Below are 23,240 nucleotides of genomic sequence, written 5' to 3'. Positions count from 1 at the left end.
TGATTCATGAAATTGTCTGTCATTGGAGTATAGAACATATATCATTACTCACAACAAGCATTTTCAGGTGGTGTTTTCTGTGGGTTTGACAAATTTTGGTTGGTCTGGGCAACATTTATGGACGTTTTCTGTAAACCACTTTTAATATCTATATTTTGATATCTTCCAACACTGTACAAAGTATCACTTTAGAGTAGCATTCTTAAATCCAAAGTGCAGACAAAAACAGCACAAGGCACATAACTTACAATCAGGATGTGTCTCCTTTGCCGATTTCTCTTCTGTTAGTGAAGTCTTCCTCCATCCTAGCTCCCAACCCCGCCACTGTAATCTTCTGGTATGGCAGGGTTAATACTATTGGACTGTCCCGTCCTCTCAGCAAAGAGAACACTGTAAAAAAAAAAAAAAAAAAAATTAAGAGGGCGCACCAACCTTGCACATTACCCAAGTAATATTCATTAAAATCAAAAAGAAGGAAACATAATCACAAAGTAGACAGTAAAAGCATATCAAAGTCCACAAAAAGCAACCAGGTCACCAGGACTGTGTCCGACACCGCATGTATGAGGACTTTCCAGGTGGCTGACTCGTTTTGAGGGGGGGGGATCCCCTCGACCTCAGAGCCATGAAAGGTCCTCCGGTGTGTCGGACACAGTCCTGGTGACCTGGTTGCTTTTTGTCCAATGTGGACTTTGATCTGCTTTTACTATCCACTTGTTTGAATATGTTTCATTATTTTTGATTTTAATAAATGTTACTTGGATAATGCGCAAGATTGGTGTCCCCTTTTTTTTTTATTTTTTTTATTTTTTTTTAACAGTGTTCCCTTTTGGTATCCCCAGACCCTTGGTGGGCAGCAAGGCCTTTACATGTACTGGGAGCCATAGGAATCCCAGGCTTTTCCCATTGCCATTTCACCACTGTTGAGCTCAGGAGTTTTTTTCTTAACTCTCAAAGAGAAGCCTGTCTATGCCCACCCTTTCCATCCAGCTCTGTCATTCATAGACTATGTATTACAGCATCTATGAATGGGAGGGGTCAGAGCTATCAATCCTCCTCCTGTTCTCCGTTCTTGGATCCTGTTATGTCCCTCGTGCTGATTTTTCGGTTTGTGATTTTTGGCTGCATTTAGGCTTTAATGCCCTACAGTAGAATAGTTCTCTGAATCCATGTGGATTTGTGATGCTTCACTAGTACCCTTAATTTGTAATAGAAGTTAAACAACTTTGAGTTGTGTTCTTTGTAGGCTGTCTTAAATGTGGACAGTGACGAAGGTTACTCTGATTTTCCAGATAGAACACACCTGAAAGTATTTATTAGAACTACTGACCTAAGCTGAGCTTAAGACCTCATGTATACTGGATGTTTAGCTCCAGGGCATGAGACTCCTGCATTTCAGGTGCAGGTACACTATCCAGCCCCATTGCAAGCAGCCTGTAAAAGCTTGAGAGGCTTTTACAGCTGCTGTGGCAAGACACTGCACCGAGTGGTACCTAAAATGTTACTAAATCCAAGACCCTGCATTCAATATATCTGGTCTCCCACAGTAAACAGAACATGGAAATGCAATTATTTTAGTAAATATAAACTGCTAAATACTTTTTCTCATCAGCAGTATATAGTGCTCTTGTGACTACCATCAGTGTCCAGGAGAGTACAGGTTAAAGCTTATAAGAGGAGTTTTCATTCTCCTCTGACTGTCCTGTGAAGCTACAGGACCCCTGACCCTCTGTCTGGATAGTGCTGATTGGCCCTGTGCTAATCACATGCACTCTTCCAAGAACACACACCAAACTGAGCATGTACAGCTTGCCCCCAAGGCTTTGTTCTATCAGCAGATATATTGGGAACTGTGGGAGAAGGGGAGGGATCAGAGAAGACAGGATCAAACAGCTTTTTAAACAATGCAAAGGATTAACCCCCCCACCCAGGTTCCTCAGTGAGTATAACCAGCATGCTTTCCTGCATATACAGACTGATTTTACTGTTGTAAGGACAAATGTCCAGAATGCAGACTGCTTGCCACAGTAGTTGTCAGCCTCTAATAGACTTGTAGACTTTAATATTTTCACCTAAACCTTTTAACCTAAAATGACGTAAGGTGCTTTCAGTATGCATGAGCCTATTGTGCTTTCTCCATGTCGTCTTGAACAGTATATACAGTAGAAAAATGTTTGTACTTCTTAAGCTCTTTTCTAGATAGGTGTAGACTGGGCAAACATATGCATGTGCCCTGATTCAGTACGCAGATAATCGCTTTCCTGTCATTCTAATTTTTATCATTTTAATTAACAAATATATTATACCCAAAGTAAGAGTATTGATTTGGTAGCCATATATACATGCTGTATGTTAGATGGACATAGATGTGCCCCTTATGCTCTTGGCTTATTTGGCAATTAAGGGAGGTAAAATGTGGTGAACACCAACTACTGTAATTTCCTAAGCCGTTTCAGAGTAGAAGGGGTGAGATCTATTCAATGCGAACCAACACTATTACTTTACAGGGGTAAACCGGACGAAATTGCACGATATGATTGCGGACCTGGGTGATGAGGATCTGTCCCACATCCCACCAGGCATCCTGAGTCCTGCCCGGTCACCAACCAGAATAACAGATCATGAAGGTGGGAGGGCAGAGGAAGGTACGCACCCCTTGGGGAATGTTCCTTATGCTTCATCTTGTTACATGTTCTGATTCCTTCACTGTTGTCTTTTGCAATTTTTCAACCTGAGGTTCTATATCAGCATTCCTAATTTTAGGTGCTTGGTAAGAAATGTATTTTATATATTAGACTGTTTTCTTGGTTTTCCTAACAAAGTGTTTTTGTTTTTTTGTTATAGCTGAGCCTATAACTTTTCCATCTGGTAGTGGGAAGTCTTTCATTATGGGATCGGAGGATGTCCTTGAGAGCGTGTTAGGACTTGGAGACCTAGCTGACCTCACTGTCACTAATGAGTCAGACTACAGTTATGATGTAAGGAACCTGATGACAAATACTGATATGAATTGTTGTCCTGCAACATATGAACCTGTCTGCGTGGTTCTTTGCATTTTTAGTTTGTCAATTAAAATATAGCGAGCACTTAAAAACTGACAAAGTACAAAATAATTTGCAGGATACATATTTCACTGCAGTCTTAGAGCCAGTTCACACTGGAGTGACTTGTCAGGTGACTTAGCTGCCTGACAAGTCGCGTCCCGTTCTGTACAATGGAACCGTTCCAATCGGAGCAACTCAAGTCGCTCCGACTGAGAAAAAGGTTCCTGTATGACTTTGGGGGCGACTTGCATTGACTTCTATAGAGAAGTCGTTTTGCAAGTCGCCGCTGCTGTCATGTCCAGGTCGCCTGAGGCAGTCGCACTGCAAGTCTTGCTGCCTCAGTTTCAACCGGCACTTAAGGTGTCAGTGTGCATCTGTTTAATACTCTGATTGTCAGATAACTACAGTATTTAAATTATTTTTTTTTTTTCCGTTTTGCTATACTTTTGCAATATTTACTAAGCTGCGATCCTTCCATCAAAGACCATATGATACCATCTCAAACCAAAGTGATCTCAAATACAAGACCTGTTCTGTTCCTTCATTCCTAGTCTGACAACTACTAGATCATTTTTTAATAATCACCACAGAGTGGTGCTGTAGAAGCCAAAATAATATATACAGTGGGGACAGAAATTATTTAGACCCCCTTGAATTTTTCACTCTGTTATATTGCAGCCATTTGCTAAAAGTCATTTAAGTTCATTTTTTTTTCTCATTAATGTATACACAGCACCTCATATTGACAGAAAAACACAATTGTTGACAACCAGAACCCTTCCTAGAGCTGGCCATCTGGCCAAACTGAGCTATCGGGGGAGAAGAGCCCTGGTGAGAGGTAAAGAACCCAAAGATCACTGTGGCTGAGCTCCAGAGATGCAGTCGGGAGAGGGAAAAAAAAAAATGAAATATCACATGGTCCTAAAGTATTCAGACCCTATGCTCAGTATTTAGTAGAAGCACCCTTTTGATCTAATACAGCCATGAGGCTTTTTGGGAAAGATGCAACAAGTTTTTCACACCTGGATTTGGGGATCCTCTGCCATTCCTCCTTGCCGATCCTCTCCAGTAGGTTGGATGGTAAACGGTGGACAGCCATTTTTAGGTCTCTCCAGAGATGCTCAATTGGGTTAACGTCAGGGCTCTGGCTGGGCCATTCAAGAACAGTCAGAGTTGTTGTGAAGCCACTCCTTCGTTATTTTAGCTGTGTGCTTAGGGTCGTTGTCTTGTTGGAAGGTAAACCTGAGGTCCTGAGCACTCTGGAGAAGGTTTTCGTTCAGGATATCCCTGCACTTGGCCACATTATTCTTTCCCTCAATTGCAACCAGTCGTTCTGTCCCTGCGGCTGAAAAATGCCCCCACAGCAAGATGCTGCCACCACCGTGCTTCACTGTTGGGGCTGTGTTGGACAGGTGATGAGCAGTGCCTGGTTTTTGCCACACATACCGCTTAGAATTAAGGCCACAAAGTTCTATCTTGGTCTCATCAGACCAAAGAATCTTATTTCTCACCATCTTGGAGTCCTTCAGGCTTTCATGTGTCTTGCACTGAAGAGAGGCTTCTGTCGGGCCACTCTGCCATAAAGCCCCGACTGGTGGAGGGCTGCAGTGATGGCTGAATTTCCACAACTTTCTCTGCATCTCTGGAGCTCAGCCACAGTAATCTTTGGGTTCTTCTTTACCTCTCACCAATGCTCTTCTCCCCCGATAGCTCAGTTTGGCTGGACGGCCAGCTCTAGGAAGGGTTCTGGTCGTCAACAGTTCTGTGTTTTTCTATCAATATGGGGGGCTGTGTGTACATTGAGGGGAAAAAAATGAACTTGAATGATTTTGGCAAATGGTTGCAATAATACTTTCGGTTCCCACTGTATATGTGCCACATCCCATTAACTGGAGATGCTATTGGAAGGATTGATTTTGGACTTTATTGGCACTGAGATACACAATGTTTAAAAATGAAAATAATTTTATTACGAATTGACTAGAAAAGAACCAGAAAGACACTAAGTTAAAGCGGAGTTCCACCCAAAAGTGGAACTTCCGTTCATCGGACCCCCCCCCCCAGGTATCTGCACCCACTTCCAGGAATAGACTCCAGCAGGAGTCACGCCCCTTCCCGCACTACCCCTGCTGTCTTCTGGGAAGCACACAAGTCCCAGGAGATAGCCGGGACACTTGCAACGCGCAGCGCTACTCGCAGTAGGGAACCAGGAAGTGAAGCCGCAATGCTTCACTTCCTGATTCCCTCCATGAGAATGGCAGCAGCAGCCGAGAACCAATCGATTGCTCGGCTTTGGCTGCCGACATCGCTGGACCCTGGGACAGGTAAGTGTCCATTTATTAAAAGTCGGCAGCTGCAGTATTTGTAGCTGATGGCTTTTAATCATCATCTTTTTTTTTTTGTAGGTGGACTCCCTCTTTAACCGGTTCCTGACCAGTGCACGACGATGTACGTCGACAAAATGGCACGGGCAGGCATATTGGCGTACAGGTACGTCCAATCTTCAATGCCACCCTGCCATCGGGAGCGCGCCGCCGGCGGCGCGCTCCCGCGCTGGACGGGACCCCCGTGAGTCCGGTCGCGGGACCCGCGGACTCGATCGCCGCAGGCATACCCGCGATCGTCTCACGGGACGGCTGAATGGAGGAAATGCCATGTAAACAGTATTTCTCCATTCTGCCTGGCAACTAGTGACGCTGATCTCTGCTCCATGTGATTGGAGCAGAGATCAGTGTTCACTAAATGAAAGCCCAACCCCCCCCCCACAGTTAGTAACACACCCCTAGGAACACTTAACCCCTACACTGCCACCCACTGGTTAACCCCTTCACTGCCAGTGTCATTTACACAGGAATCACTGCATTTATATAGCAGTGATTACTGTATAAATGACTATGGTCCCATAAATGTGTCAAAAATGTCTGATGGGTCCCCCACAATGTCGCAGTCACAATAAAAATCGCTGATCGCCGCAATTACTAGTAAAAAATTAATAAAAATGCTATAAAACTATCCCTATTTTGTAAACGCTATAACTTTTGCGCAAAGCAATCAATCTCTTATTGCGATTTTTTTTTTTTTTGGTAAAAAAAAAAAAAATGTAGAAGAATACGTATCGGCCTAAACTGAGGGAAAAAATGTACTTTTATATATTTTTGGGGGATATTTATTATAACAAAAAGTAAAAAATCATGCGTTTTTTTTCAAAATTGTCGCTCTATTTTTGTTTATAGCGCAAAAAATAAAAACCGCAGGGGTGATCAAATACCACCAAAAGAAAGCTCTATTTGTGGGGAAAAAAAGGACGCCGATTTTGTTTGGGAGCCACGTCGAACAACCGCGCAATTGTCAGTTAAAGCGACGCAGTGCCAAATCGCAAAAAGTGGTCTGGTCTTTGACCAGCAAAATGGTCCGGTCTGTAAGTGGTTAAAAAGCTTTGCAAAGTAGAAATTGCCTATATGCTATTACAACACACAACCCATTCACCAATAAATATACTTCTGAATGATCATAGCAATGCCCTTGTTGAAACAGTTATTGTTCTATCAGGCTTGGTGTGAGTTGTTCAGTGTGCAGTAACTCGGCTCTTCATGTTGCGCACATAAATGCTTCTTCAGGAGCTTAGGCTTAAATTCTATATAAAATAGAAAAACAAAAATACATTTTTAAATCGAAAGCCTTGTGTGCATCAAAAAACATCAATATATAGCAAATATTGAAATATCACATGCTGTTTATCAACCCAATGTTACCTACTTTCTTACCCACTCCTGGTTGATGTGCATACTGTAAGTCTCTCAAATTGATTAGCTTGCTTATTACTCCAGTTGCATGAAGGGCTCTTGTCCTGTTATACCCATCCATAGTTATATTGTCTCCTTGATGGTATACACTGTTCGACTTCAATACGCCTCTCCCCTTAGCTGCAATTTTGTTTCTTCTGTGCTGGGTCCTACGAATCTTTGCATTATGTGTATTGTTGGTAAACTGTCAGCCTGTGATATTTCAATATTTGCTATATGTTGATTTTTTTATTTTTTGGAAGCAAACCAGTCTTTCATTTTAAAAATGTATTGTTTCTCTATTTATATAGAATGTAAGCCTAAGCTCCTGAAGAAGCGTTTATGCGCGTAACATGTAGAGCCGAGCTACTGCACACTATGATCAACTCCCACCAAGCCTGATAGAAAACAATAACGGTTTCAACAAGGACATTGTGATCATTCGGGAGTATATTTCTTGGTGTTTGGGTTGTTGTATTAATAGCATATAGGCAATTTCTACTTTGCAAAGTTTTTAACTTGAGGCCCGTACGCATGATACGAAAATCGGATGAAAAAAATTTGTACGACTAACTTTCTGCTGATTTTTGGGGGGTTTTTTTGGTTTTTTGCTTTTTCATCAGACAAATGCTGGATGTGCAAACTATAACTATAAAATTGTCAGATGTGAACTCAACGTCTGATTTTTCATCGAAAATAATCATAGGAGCAAGACTACGCATGCTAAAAACGAAAGAAAACATTCAAAAATGTTCAACACATTACGTAATTTTCGTATTGTGAGTAACCTCTTTCGACGTGACAATAACATGCCACAAAAAACGGATGTCCAGTCATCAGAAAATCGAAGTGTGTGTACGAGGCTTAAGTGTCTGTCTTTCTAATCAATTTGTAATAAAAATGTTTTTAGCTTTAAACGTGTATCTCAGTGTCTATAAAGTCCAATACCAGTAACTACTGTATATCCATTATCCAATATAGGTATTTAGAACTAGAAGCTGACTTGTGAAATGTAATTCCATATCCTATAGTATGTCTCTAATTTCGAATTCAAACATTCCTTACGATTAAAAATGCTTTACAAACTGATATCGAAAGCAAAACACAGATGAGCATGTATATTAGCACTCCAAAAAAAAAAAAAAAAAAAATCTGTTCCTATTTAAAGTGATTTGATAAAAAAAAAAAATCCCCTACTTTGTGCCAAATGCAGTCATTGCCCTCAAATGTGGTTTTGGAAATAGCTGCTTCCCTCAAATGTACAGTTTCTATGTGCCACTAGAATTTATTGCCTTTGAGCACAATTGTTGGTATAGTAGCACCACCTAGTGGTAAGGAGTGTTCCTTATTATTGCTTGGTAAGGATGCCCTAGGCATCTTGCCAAAGATGTACTGTAGAGCAAAGAAAGGACATATCGAAGAACTGTCCCTAATGGCTAATTGGGACTTTACTAGATGCGTTAGTCTGTCAAGAGGTAAGCATATCAACACACATAGTTTAGAAAGACATTCATTTTATTACAAAGAGACTTTGTACCATAGATTATAAACATTTATGGTACATCGAATGACCCAAATTAATCAAAACGGAACAATTGATGCTACGGTATATTATACAGCTGACATGTTTCACAGTTGTAGTCACTGCTTCTTCAGGGCTATATCCTAAGCATCCATGCATCTTAATACTGACACCCAAGTAGCAAATGGTGGAGACACAGCATTCCATGTCAACACAGGCGATGCCAGAGTTACCTCAGTGGTTTCGTGGATATTGAACCTTGTGAATGAATAAAACGATCTTATAAAATTAAAGTGTCCAAATTGGTCGGCGGTTCATCAGGTGAGGAAAGAAATTTGAATTTCCAGCTGGTAATTGAAACCAGGGGAAAAAGCCCTCCTGAAGTCAAAACAAGGTCGCCAGGTACATCCACATGCATCCAGCCATGTCACCCCAATGAGTCGTGACTCATAAATGTTTTTAATCTACGGTATGAAGTCTTTGTAATAAAATGAATGTCTTTCTAAACTGTGTGTGTTGATATGCTTACCTCTTGACAGACTAACGCATCTTGTAAAGTCCCAATTAGCCATTAGGGACAGGTCTTTCGATCTGTCCGTCCTTTGCTCTTTTTTTCTTAAGCAAGTAGGGATGTGGATGCAATGCTCTGCCATTAGACACTGTCCATAACTGCTTTTATTCACTGCTGTACTTGTACAGAAAATCAAGCAGTAATACTTCCACATATGAAGGATCAGTCAAGAAAATGGGATCATGTCCATGCTAAAAAGATGATATAGGACAAAGCACACATAAGATTGGGATTTACTGTTACTGTTCTTTCCTACTGGAACAACTTAATACTGCTAAAACCATGAGCCCCCTTTCAGAGTTTTATATATCAAAAATTAAAGGTAGAGGGTGTGAAGATGACAAACTTTATAACCACTATTAAGGGTAAAAAAAATGAGGGGTGTCAGAAAAAGGAATTGTAATAGTTTAGAGGGGGATTAAAAACAGAGCTTTAGTCTAAAGGGGGGGAGTTGGGGTAGGTGGAATGGGTTAAGCAAGGCCTGTAAGGAGAGCATATTCCAGCTGATTTTCCACTGAGGAGACTAGCAGGGTGAGTTTGAAATGTAGATAGATGTAATTTAGGAGAGATCTTGTTAGGGATGAGAACCATACTTCAGTGTAGAGCACAAGTCCGTTAAATATTATTCCAATGGAAGGAGAAGTCAGATTCCATAGATTGAGGATGGTGGCTCTGGCAGTGTTTTATCAAGTCGATCAAGAATGAGTTTTTTGGTGAGAGGGTTGTTAAATGGAGCAAGAACGATAGAGAGAGGAGCATTGTCATTTCTGACATCTGTAAGTTTGTAGCACAATGCTTAGACCGAAGTCCAAAAAGGGGTAAGAAGGGGGTATTCTTAAAATATATGTAGAAGCGTACCCCTCTGCTGTTTGTATTTCCAGCACTCAGGCAGAATATGGGGATACATTCTGTTCAAGAAACTTTAATTTCAGGATTAATGTAGACTACCAGGTTGTACTTGAAATTCAAAGAGATATCAGCAGGAGTGAGACTGGACACAAGTGAAGAGACAAAAAGGAGCAGCACTATCCAAGTACATTAGACTCAATTCATAAAGCTAATAAACCAGGATAAGGATAAATGAGGTTTCATTTTCAGTTGCTTTCAATGAAATTAAAATTTACATGGTTAAAATAAAGCAACTTATCCTTGGGTTGGGGCCTGTTCTCACTAGCCACATGCTAAAATAATGCTTTTATTATGTGTGCTTGTGCCAGTGGTGTTACAGTGCAGGGCACACTTTACTTTTTTTTTTTTTTTCAAATTCAGCATGTCTGTATTTTCTTTAATGCCCTGCAACCCACCTGAAGGCAGTGTTGCAGTGTGAAAAGGGCACATAGAAATACACAGTTGTGCAGCTACTGGCGATGATCAAGTGCAGGAAAACACCACTCGGCACATGCAGTGCAAACGGGCCCTTAAGGCTCCATGCACACTGAAGCTCAAAAAAGCTTTTTCTGGACGCCAGATTGCTGGCAGAAAACGCTGGTTGAAAAACTTGCTTTTAACAGCGTTTTGTACTAGCGTTTGAGCGTTTATTGGCGTTTTCAATAAAAATACACAGAGGACACTCCAAAAATCCCACAGTACATTCCAAACTCCCACAATGCATTGAAAAAATAGAACGCCGAACACTAATTAACGCGCGTTTATAAGCGTTTATCAGCGTTTGTCGTTTTTTGGCGGTGAAAAACGGCACTTTGAACGCGAATTTCTGGCGTTCAGAAAAAAGCCCATAAACTCCACTGCTCATTAAAGCTGAAAAACGTCCATGTGTGCATGGACACATAGGCTAACATAGAGTGGAGTTTATGGGCTTTTAAAAAAAAACGCCCAAACTCCAATAAACTGCAGTTTATGAGCTCCAGTGTGCATGGAGCCTAAGGTGTTGTGAAGTTATGAATTGAGCCTAATGTGTCTGTCCCAATGCTTGACTTGCTCTGGTTTTGTGTTTTTTTTTTTTTTTTGTGTGAATTGGTTTAAAATTTAGTATACATCAACTAATGGATGTTGTGCCTAGCCTCTCCTGCTGCTATATATACAATGCCTTGAAAAAATATTCATACCCCTTGAAATTTTCCATAGTTTGTCATGTTACAACCAAAAACGAAAATGTTTTATATTGGGATTTTGTGATAAACCAACACAAACTGGCACATAATTGTGACGTGGAAGGAAAATGATTTATTTTCCAAATAAAAAAAAATAAAAATCTTAAAAGCGTGGCATGCATTTGTAATCGGCCCCCTTTAATCTGATATCCCTAACTAAAATCTAGTGGAACCAACTGCCTTTAGAAGTCACCTAATTAGTAAGTATAGTCCACCTGTGTGTAATTTAATCTCAGTATAAATACAGCTGTTCTGTGAAGCCCTTAGGTCCGGTTCACACTGAGGCAGCACGACTTACAGTGCGACTGCCTCAGGCGACCCAGACGCGACCGCTGCGGCGACTTGCAAAACGACTTCAGTATAGAAGTCAATGCAAGTCTCCCCCAAAGTCGTACAGGAACCTTTTTCTAAGTCGGAGCGACTTGTGACGCTCCGATTAGAACGGTTCCATTGAACAGGACGCTACTTGTCAGGCAGCTAAGTCGCCTGACAAGTCATCCTAGTGTGAACCGACCCTTAGAGGTTCAAGTTGGTAAGTTCATCTTTTGTACACTTTTTTTTTTTCTCTCTAAATTCCAGCTCCCCTATGCACCAATATAGCATTCATGTACTTTTTTTGCAAAAATATATTTTTTTCTTGTGTTAATACATGTATCCAGACATTTCCATTAGTAATATCTGCTTCCTGATCAGGCTAGAGGTCATGACACAGGAAGGAGTTGACCAGCTGAGCTCCGCACACACCCTGCATCATCCACCCTTCCACTCCCAGGTACACAATTTTAAATGAAAAGCAATCACTCATTTATCACCCTTTTCACTAAATAGACAATCAGATATAAAAGTGCATAGGAGGGAATGGGCAGAAACATTTGGTTGTCAAGCCCATTCACAACCTGCATTCCCAGGTGTGTTTTTTATTTATTTTCTTTAGCGGGGGGGGGGGGGGGGGGGGGGTTTGAACATTTTCACTCATCGTGCACAGGGCAGCCCATCCACCTGAATGGGCTGCCATACACACAGCAATCGCCCCAAAGAAGCTTCAGCTCCTTTTTATTTATTTTTTGAGCAGGGCTTGGTATGTTTTTTACTGCGTTTTTTGGTGCAGTGTATTTCTGAAATGCAAGGAAGCGCACAGTGTACAATCTTCTTTTAGATTTACTACGTTTATATAATAGGAGGAAATGCCTATCTAGTCAATCACTCTGTATCCAATATGGCAGGTACTTACACTACATAGTTGATGATAAGGAGACTGTACAATTGGTTTGTATAGTGTACTTTACAGATCCCAAGAGATGCTTCTCCTGTTTTCAATACTACAGCTCTATCCACATAGACTGCTATCTCCTCTCCTATACACATCAACATGCCAAATGAAAAATTGATGCAAGATTAACCACTTCCCGCCTGGCCTATAGCAGATTGACGGCCAGGTGGTGGTTTTGTTATCCTGACTGGGTGTCATATGACATCTTTCAGGATAACATGCCGGCGCATGCCCGCAGGGGCGCTGTGTGTCAGTCTAACGCACCTCATCTCCGATCGTAGTATGGAGCCTCTGACAGAGGCTTCTTACCACATGATCAGCTCTGACTAATCACTGCATGAACCAGGAAATGGCTCGGTTTGCACTGATGGAGAGCCGGTCAGCGGCACTCCCTGTCGGGGTGCCCTGCACTGATAATCAGCACAGCCCCCATGAGTGGTGCAGATCAACTGGCAATCATTGCCCATCAGCGGCCAGTTGGTGCCCCATCATGAATGCCTCAGTGTCCATCAGTGTAACATATCAGTGCCCGTCAATGAAGGAGAAGACATTTTATGACGGATACAAAGACATTTTTTTTTTTTTCAAAAATTTTCTTTTTTAGTTTAGCAAAAAATTTAAAACCCAGTGGTGGTCAAATACCACCAAAAGAAAGCTATATTTGTGGGAAGAAAATGATTAAAAAATTTTTTTTGGGATATAGTGTTGTATGACCGTGCAATTGTCATTCCGCAATTGTCATTCAAAGTGTGACAGTGCTGAAAGCTGAAAATTGTCCCGGGCAGTGATGGGGAAAAGTGCCTGGAAGTGGTTAAAGGCTTCAAAAAAAGTTCACTTTTTTTTTTTTTTTTCTCTCTCTAAAATCCAGCTCCCCTATGTAGCAGTAATGTATTTCTTTTGCAAAAATATCAAGGCTTTCCATTAATTCTACAGACACTTCACTGTATTCATGAATGTTTGTACAATCAGATTGAATAGTGTATGGCCATGTTTTATACTCCTAAAATTACTAGTTGCACTTTCAGTGCAATTAACGGAACACCAAACAAAGATTTTGTCATGTGAAAAAACAAGGGGCAAAACACACAGTAAAAAACACAACGCCAAAACATCTTATTAACCGCATCCCATTGAAATCAATGGCTGCCCTATGCTAGATGTGAATGAGGCCTGAAAGTGAAATTGGTGCCATAACACAACGAGGCGCCATTCACATCTGTGCATTTCCTTGCATTTCAGAAATGCACTGCACCAAAAATTGCAGTAAAAACGCACAAGCTCCACTTTAAAAAAAAAAAAAGTTCTGAAGCTTCTTTGGGGCACTGGGTGGGGGAGATGATGCAGGGTGTGTGCTAATTAGGTCAGCTGGTCAACTCCTTCCTGTGTCATGACCTCAAGTCTGATCAGGAAGAAGACATTACTAATGGAAAGGTCTGGTTACATAGATTAACACAGAAGTGACTGTAGATTCAATGGAAAGTGTTGATATTTTTTGCAAAAAAAAGTACATGAATGCTATATTATTGGTGCACAGGGGAGCTGGAATTTAGGAAAAAAGTGTACAAAGGAACTTGCCCTTTAAGGACCGGAAGATTTTCCCCTTAATGACGAGGCCATTTTTTGCGATATGGCACTGCGTCGCTTTAACTGACAATAGCGCGGTCGTGCGACGCTGTACCCATAGAAACTTGATGTCCTTTCCCCCCCCCCCCCCCCCCACAAATAGAGCTTTCTTTTGGTGGTATTTGATTACCTCTGCAGTTATTTTTTGCGCTATACACAAAAAAAGTGACAATTCCAAAAAAAAAAAGTAAAACGAATTCATCAGTTTAGGCCAAAATGTATTCTACATATTGTTGGTAAAAAAAAAAAAAAAACGGAATAAGCGTATATTGATTTCTTTGCACACAAGTTATAGCGTCTACAAAATGGGGAATAGCTTTATCGTTACTTTTATTTACTAGTAATGGCGGCGATCAGCGTTTTTTAGCGGGATTGCAGCGGACAGATTGGACACATTTATAAAAACAGAATGCCATGCTATAAAGTTTACCAATGTGATATGGCACTTATAAATAGTGCATGAATGACTTGCAAAATGAGCATAATGTCAAATGTAATAAATGATAAAATAGATATATTGAAGTAACCAAAGTGATATGACACAGTGCATAAATGACTTGGTGCAAAACGTGCATATAATATCAAACATATTAAAATAAAAAAATGTCCATTATGCTGGCAAAGCAAAATTCTGGGATGGTGCTCCAAAGTTGACAACGTGATGACAAACTTGTGCCCCTCAAAACTCTTTGAGATCCTGAGATGTCCAGCAGTAATTTTTTTTATTTTTTTTATAGTGTTTTATTGTTTAAAATCATATTTTATTTATAAAACATCAGTCTGGGTACTCGCATCTTTCAGGCGCTGAAGCACACCCCTCCTATAGCAGATAAAATAAAAACCCAATGAGATGGCTTGTCCGTTCGCAGCGTTCAAACCTGCTGCCTACTGCACTATCCTCCCTCCCCTACGTGTGTTTGACACATGGATCAATCATGTGTCTTCCTCAATCCCCAAGGCAAGGCGTGACTGATCCCTGTATGGAACACACGTAGGGGAGGGAGCAGGACAGTGCAGTGGGCGGCAGGTTTGAACGCTGCGAACGGAACAAGCTATCTCCATCATATATATTTTTTTTTTTTTTTTCGTTTATCTGCTTTAGAGGGGGATGGAGGAACTTATTGCTGGACATCTCAGGATCCCAAAGAGCTTCATTCACATAGAACCTGGGGTGGTTCACAGGGAATTTTTGACCAAACCTAGGTGTGCAATCAAATGCCCTGAGGTGAGCAGATTCACACGTGGGGGGGGGGGGGGGGGCACAAGTTTGTTGTCAACTTTGGAGCACCATCACAGGATTTTGCTTTGCCAGCACAATGGACGTCTTTTATTTACATTTTTTATTTGTTTGCTATTATAGGCACTATAGTCATTCATGTAGTTTGTGCCAACACTTTTCATTTGTCATTTTAATTTGCCAGCACCATGGACATTAATGTTATGTTTAATATCCTGCACTGTTTGCACTAAGATATTCACACATTTTATGTGCGTCAATATCGCATTGGTAATCTTTATTAATATAGGGTGGCATTTTATTTGTTTTTATATATTTATTGAATGGATCAGTGCCAGCAGCTGTATCAATTAAGAACGATCTGAGTCATTAGTTTAGTTAGTTCGCAAGTTTATCAGATCGGACACTTAACACTTTTTTTCTTTTTTTTTTTTTTTTCCTTTTTTAGGATCGTTGACATTTATACAGCGATCAGTGCCATAAAATGCACTGATCACTGTATAAATGACACTGGCAGGGAAGGGGTTAACACTAAGGGACGATCAAGGGGTTAAATGTGTTCCCTGGGAGGTGTTTCTAACTGTTGTGGGAGAGGACTGACTGAGTACAGAGATCGCTGGGAACAGACTATCTCTCTAACTCCCTGTCAGAATGAGGTTCTGTTTGTTTACATTGATGGATCACTGTTCTGGCCCTCTGTGGAGCGATCATGGGTGGCCGGCGGACATTGCAGCCATCGACCGCGTGCTTCAGTGCTGTGGGTGCCCGCTGTAGCTGTTAAAGGGACTGCCATACAGCTACGCCGATTTTGCGGGAATTGGCCAACCTGCACATTTTACGGTGGCTGGTTGCCAAGTGGTTAAAGAACCTTTGTGAACAAACAGCATCCTGGAGGCCAAGAAACACACCAGACAGGTCAGGGATAAAGTTGTGGAGAAGTTTTAAAGCTGGGTTAGGTTATTAAAAAAAAAAAAAAGACATGGCCGTCCACCTAAACTGACAGGCTGGGCAAGGAGAGCATTAATCAGAGAAGCATCCAAGAGGCCTGTGTTAACTCTGGAGGAGCTGAAAAGATCCACGGCTCAGGTGGGGGAATCTGTCCACAGGTTAAAGAGGGATTCCACCTACAAAAAAAATATTAAAAGCCAGCAGCTATAAATACTACAGCTGCTGACTTTTAATAAATGGACACTCACTCACCTGTCCCGGGTTCCAGCGAGGCCGATCGATCGCTCGGCTGCTGCCACCACCATTCTAGGTGAGGGAATCAGGAAGTGAAGCGAATCGGCTTCACTTCCCAGTTCCCTACTGCGTATGCGCGAGTCGCGCAATAGGAATTGTCCGCGCTGTCACTGGGGCCCGTGTGTGTCCCAGCAGACAGCGCGGCAGGACAGGAAATGACATAGACTCCTATGGGAGTCTATGCCTGGAAGTGGGTGTAAATACCTGTCTTTGACAGGTATCTCCACCCCCTTGTAAGGTGCCAATTGTGACACCGGAGGGGGGGGGGGTTCCGATCAGCGGAAGTTCCACTTTAGGGTGGAACCCCGCTTTAACTATTAGTCGTGCATTCCACAAATCTGGCCTTTTTATGGAAGAGCGGCAAGAAGAAAGCCATTGTTGGAAAAAAAAAAGTCAAAAGAAATTTGTAGTCTGCACGAAGCATGTGGGGGACACAGCAAAGATGTGGAAGAAGGTTCTTTGCTCAGATGAGGCCAAAATTGAACTTTTTGGCCTAAAAGCAAAACGTTATGTGTGACGGAAAACTAACAGTGCACATCACCCTGAACACACCATCCCCACCATGAAACGTGGTGGCAGTATCATGTTGAGGATGCTTTTCTTCAGCAGGGACAGGGAAGCTGGTCAGAATTGATGGGAGGATGGATGGAGCCAAATACAGGACAATCTTTTTAGAAGAAAACCTGTTAGTTTGCAAAAGATTTGAGACTGGGCTGGAGGTTCACCTTCCAGCAGGACAACGGCCCTAAACATACAGCCAGAGCTACAATGGAATGGTTTAGGTCAGGGTGCCCAACCTTTTGAAGAGCGAGGGACACTTAAGCGACTTAGTAACCAGTCGTGGGCCACAGTGAGCATATGAGTTCTGCGGACACAGCCACAGCCCACTCTACTCTATGGGCCCTCTCATCTGATCAAATGGAAAAGGACGGATCCACTTTCTGTTTTTTTAACGGATCGTATTGGAAGGAAGCAGGTGTAAACAGACACAAGTCTATTTACATCTGCCGCACCATAGAGGTGAATGGAGGCTCTGGGTCAGACAGATCACGTTAAAGGGGCCTAAGGCTACTTTTACACTGATGTTCTGGGGTCTACCCGCACCTGTGGCTTTTCTGCAGGTTAGCTGTACTTTGCCATATAACTCTATCATATCCTGCAGGTGTGGTGCACTTTCTGAAAGTGCACCAAACCCACGGGTAAAACTATAAGTCTATGGCTCAGTGCAGGTAAGCCGCAGGTACACTGCACTATACCTGCGGATCCATTTAAAAGCAGCCCAGTAACCACCGCAAAACAGATATGTCCATATATACACTGTGATTTTAGTAATAAACTTGCTGTCCCAGGCAGAGTGCATTTGGTATCACTCCACCTATGACAGGAGCCAGTGCTATACAGGAAGAATTGGCTTATGCGGCTCTGCTCTGCAGCTGCTTGCTTCCTCTACCGCTGGCTTCATTCACAACACTGATGCTCTGGCATGGTGGGTAGACAACCTGTAATCTGGGCTTGCCAACCCGCCATCCCAGAGCAGGAGATCCGGGCCACATCAAAGGGCTCCGCGGGCCACTGGTTGGGCACCCCTGGTTTAGGTCAAAGCATATTCATGTGTTAGAATGGCCCAGTCAAAGTCCAGACCTACGGTAACTCCAATTGAGACTCGGTGGGAAAACTTTAATTGCCGTCCACAGATGCTCTTCATCCAATCTGACAGAGCTTCAGCTATTTTGCAAGGCATAATTGGCAAAAATGTCACTCTAGATGTTCAAAGCTGGTAGAGACATACCCAAAAAAGACTTGCAATTTCAGCGAAAGGTGGTTCTACAAAGTATTGACTCAGGGGGGCTGAATACAAATGCACGCCACACCTTTCACATATTTGTTCGTAATATATTTTAAAAACTATTAATCATTTTCCTTCCACTTCACAATTATGTGCCACGTTGTGTTGGTCTATCACTTAAAATCCCAATCAAAAACATTTACATTTTTGGTTGTAACATGACAATATGGGGAAAATTTCAAGGGATGCGAATACCTTTTCATGCCACTGTACCTAAATTGTGGTTCCTTTATGAAGTGCTTATCTAACCAATGTTGCAAGACAAAGTTGCACTACTACAAACCAGAGATTTTTCTTCCTCTTGCTTTGTAGATGCCATCTAATAAAGATGCATTCAGGAAGACTTGGAACCCCAAATACACTCTAAGAAGTCATTTTGATGGTGTCAGATCCCTGGCATTTCATCCTGTTGAACCTGTATTGGTGACCGCCTCTGAAGACCACACCCTAAAACTGTGGAATCTGCAGAAAACAGTCCCTGCCAAAAAGTAAGTTTACAGGTAACATTCCAGGAGAGCATAGGATACGAAATATCTCAAATTATGTTCTCAATCTTTCTAGCTATGCAACAATAGCAGGAAGTTATTTGTCTTTGCATAGTGGGGGGAATACCATTTACACACCATTCCCCACAGTTCAGCAGTCTTAGCTGAATTGTTCGGAACCTAAAGCAGTATTAAACTCAAAAGTAAACGGGTTGCAGCTTACCAGTGCTAGATGTGATGGCTACATTCGTGTTTTTTTTGTTTTTCACTATTTTTTCACCTGGTGATCCAGCCATTAAGTCTGTTATTTTCCAAAAGAACAAGCTCCTTTCCAAATGTATCAGTTACAGGGATGAGACAAATCATTTACCACTGACAGGAATGCTTACAGTGGTCAGCATTTATTTAAAACCTTTATCCCCAAATTAACAAAACTGTTGCTGTAACTCATAAAATGTTAGCTGGAGTTGGCTTTAATTAGTGTATTTAAATCTGCCTGTCCAGATAACGCCCCAACCCCCAAACTGTCCATGCTGCTGTCCAAAGGTGCCCCTGGTGCTCATTCATCCAGAGTGGGGGCACTCTAATATAGGAGGTGTGTTACTGGCCAGGTCACCAGGTGAGAACAGAGCAAAAAAGCTAAAGAAAAGTAATGCAGCCACCACGTGAAAGAATTGGTAACTTGCAATAAATATATTAAGTTTTGGGTTTAATGCCTCTTTAACCACTTCAGCTCCGGACCAATAAACACCTTAAGGACCAGAGGTCTTTTTCCAATTTCGCACTGTGCTGCTTTAACTGGTAATTGCGCGGTCATGCAATATTGCACCCAAATGAAATTTGTGTCCTTTTCTTCCCACAAATAGAGCTTTCTTTTGATGGCATTTGATTGCCTCTGCGATTTTTTTTTTTTTTTTTTTGCGATTTAAATGGAAAAAGAGCGAAAATTTTGAAAAAAAAAAAAGATATTTTCTTCTTTTTGTTATAAGAAAAATCGAATAAACTAAATTTTAGTCATACATTGAGGGCAAAATTTATTCAGCCACATGTCTTTAGTAAAAAAAATGTCAATAAGCGTATATTTTTTGGTTTGCGCAAAAGTTATAGCGTCTACAAACTAGAGTACATTTTCTGGAATTTACACAGCTTTTAATTTATGACTGCCTATCTCATTTCTTGAGGTGCTAAAATGGCAGGGCAGTACAAACCCCCCCCCCCAAATGACCCCATTTTGGAAAGTAGACACCCCAAGGAAATTGCTGATGGGTATGTTGAGCCCATTGAATATTTATTTTTTTTGTCCTAAGGGATTGAATAATGACAAAAAAAAAAAAAGTTTACAAAAAGTTGTCACTAAATGATATATTGCTCACACATGCCATGGTTATATGTGGAATTGCACCCCAAAATATATTCAGCTACTTCTCCCGAGTATGGGGATACCACATGTGTGGGACTTTTTGGGAGTCTAGTCGCGCACGGCACCCCGAAAACCAATCACCACCTTCAGGATTTCTAAGGGTGCAAATTTTTGATTTAACTCCTCACTACCTATCACAGTTTCGAAGGCCATAAAATGCTAAAATAGCACAAAACCCCCCAAAATGACCCCATTTTGGAAAGTCAACACCCCAAGCTATTTACTGAGAGGCATGTTGAGTCCATGGAATATTTTATATTTTGCCAAAAGTTGCGGGAATACTACAAACTTTTTTTTTTTTTGCACAAAGTTGTCACTAAATGATATATTGCTCACACATGCTATGGGCAGAAGTCAAATTACACCCCAAAATAAATTTTGCTGCTTCTCCCGAGTACGGGGATACCACATGTGGGGGACTTTTTGGGAGCCTAGCCACGTACGGGACCCCGAAAACCAAGCACTGCCTTCCGGATTTAAATATAAAATGCTACCAAAAAAACTGTTAGCGATCGCAGGGATCAGGCCTGACTCTGCGATCGCTGCAGTTATGTGTTTAGTGTTTTGTAAGTGACAGTGATCGATACTGCACTTGGGTGGGCTGGGCAGAGGGGCAAAACGCAGGTGCTAGCAGGTATCTGGGCTGATCCCGCTAACAATGCGTTTTTTTGGAACCCTAAACTGCTGGGGGTGCTAGTATAGATCAGATCAGATATTGATCTGTTCAGATTCTATACCACTACGGGAGGTGTATGCTTTGTGTGTGGGTGTTAGCGGTACTGGCACTAACCTAGCGCTGCCTGGGGCGACGCAGACCCTGACCCTAAAACCTAATTGATATCACCCGCCGGGTGATCAGGGGGTTAAACCTTTATTGGGTAATAAATGGTGGGTGCCCTGATGCTATAAAAAGCAAATTAACCAGAGTCACCCGTAACACTTATACGGTGATCAGTGGTGAAATGGTTAACTGGGGGCAATTAGGGGGTTCAAATTTTTATTAGGTAGTATATGGGGGTCCCTGGCGCTATATAAAAACCTGACGGGCAACCTAAATAACTAACTGGCTAACCAGCGTCACCAGTGACACTTGTACTGTGATCGCTGGTGAAAAGGTTAACTAGGGGCAATCAGGGGGTTAAAACCATTATTGGGTAGTATATCGGGGTACCTAGCACTATAAAAACCTGGCAGTGAACCTAAAAATAACTAGCTACCTAGCGACTGTAGCGACACTGATGCAGCGATCAGAAAAATGATCGCTTAGTGACACTGGCAAAAGGGGGTGAAAGGGTTAACTAGGGGCAATCAGGATGTTAAAACCATTATTGGGTAGTATATCGGGGTACCTAGTGATATAAAAACCTGGCGGTGAACCTAAAAAAAATAACTAGCTACCTAGCGACACATGCAGCGATCAGAAAAATGATCGCTTAGTGACACTGGCAAAAGGGGGTGAAAGGGTTAACTCTAGGGGCAATCAGGGGGTTAAATCTTTATTGGGGGGTGATAGGGGGCTACCCTGGACCTAACACTAACTGCCCTGACAGTTTTTACTTTTACAACTGACACTGAATGCATTGATCAGTAAAGAAATGATCAATGCAATCAGTGACACTGTGACTGGGGGGGGGGGGGGGTTTGTGTACCTACGTGTACCTATGTGTCAGTGTAGTGTTTTGGTGCACTTACTTTGTGTCTTCTCCTCGTAGTCCGGTCAAAAAGACCGCCCGGAGGAGAATGACATCACTTCCTCCTTCCTGTGTAAACAATACACAGTGGGAGGAAGTTAGTCATTGGCCAGGAGCGATCGAGAGGGGGTGGCCAGAAACCAACGGCCATCCCCTCATCACGGATCGCTCCCGGAGGGAAACGGACCGCCGTAGCCAGCGGGAGGGGGTCCGATCGGACCCCCCACCCGCTGGAAGGCAGGCACGTACATCTACGTGCTTGTGCCTGCCTGTGCCATTCTGATGACGTAGAATGGCAATACGGCGGTCCTTAAGTGGCTAAAGTACAAGATGTTCAAAGTACTTCAATCAACCCGCAATACAATCAGTAGCTCTTGCAGCAAAATAGCAGTCCGTCCAAGTCTACGGGATAACTAAAATATACACTCTCCGGCCACTTTTAGGTACACCTGTTCAATTGCATGGTAACACAGTTTGCTAATCAGCCAATACCAGGGCAGCAACTCCATGCATTTAGGTGTCTAGACTTGGCTAAAAATGACTTGCTGAAGTTCAAACTGAATGGGGAAGAAATTAGATTTAAGGGACTGTGAACGGGGCATGGTTGATTGTCATACTTTTCCCTTTGTGTGAAATCTCTGGTGTTCCTGCCAGTCCCTCTGCTTTCCTATTAAAACTGACCACACTAGGCAGGAGAGCATGGTTTAGTTAGTTTTCTAGCTATGCTGGGAACTAAGCCTGCTCACCGCCAATGATCAGACTTGTCCTGACATGCCACCAAAGTGCAGCTATTCATGGGAGACAAACAGCACCTCTTCTCCTACCAGCTCTTATGCAGCTGAGAACAGAGGGTTTGTGACCACTTATTTAACCACTTCCCACCCGGCCAATGCATATATACGGCCGGGTGGGAGCCGTCTACTTCTGATAGGACGTTCAGGAACGTCCTTCAGAAGGAGCAGGATGGCGCGCGTGCCCGCGCAGCGGCGCGATCCCGATGTGCTCGTGTCACCCAGACACGGCACATCTCAGATCGGCAGGAGGGCTCTGTGATTGGCCCTCCTGATCACATGATGGCCGTGTCCAATCACGGCCGTCATTTGATGTAAACAAACAGCCGGTTGCTAGGCAATCAGCTCTCCTCTCCTCACACGGAAGTCATCACTGAGGAGAGCAGAACGCTGCAGCCGGCTGATGATCAGTGAGTATGAGCTGTTTTTTACAGCTTTTTACTCACTGATCATCAGTCTAGTGTAAACACACCACACACACATGTCCCCAAAACATACATGTCCCCAAATGATAAAAACACATGTCCCTAATAATAATAAAAACATGTCCCCCACATATTTTCCACTAAAATTACATGTCCCAATGATTATCTGCACACATATGT

General features: G+C 42.3%; 1 protein-coding gene across 5 annotated transcripts in view; it reads left to right on the top strand.

Annotated features, from left to right (window-relative positions):
• The window catches only part of STRN3 (striatin 3), a 134,435-nt gene that overhangs the window by 84,377 nt on the left and 26,818 nt on the right, over positions 1 to 23,240 (top strand). For 2 of the 5 annotated variants that reach the window (XM_077464803.1, XM_077464805.1), the window contains 3 exons: positions 2,508 to 2,645; positions 2,845 to 2,978; positions 18,561 to 18,736. In XM_077464803.1, coding sequence (XP_077320929.1) covers positions 2,508 to 2,645; positions 2,845 to 2,978; positions 18,561 to 18,736 — 448 coding nt within the window. The remainder of the gene's footprint in view (positions 1 to 2,507; positions 2,646 to 2,844; positions 2,979 to 18,560; positions 18,737 to 23,240) is intronic. The other 3 variants (XM_077464806.1, XM_077464807.1, XM_077464804.1) reach the window with 2 other exon arrangements.

This window comes from Lithobates pipiens, unplaced genomic scaffold (genome assembly GCF_037356315.1).
Source record: "Lithobates pipiens isolate NorthernLeopardFrog02 unplaced genomic scaffold, aLitPip1_a1.2 Scaffold_30, whole genome shotgun sequence".
Lineage (NCBI taxonomy): Eukaryota > Metazoa > Chordata > Amphibia > Anura > Ranidae > Lithobates > Lithobates pipiens.
This window is presented reverse-complemented; position numbering and strand designations above follow the sequence as displayed.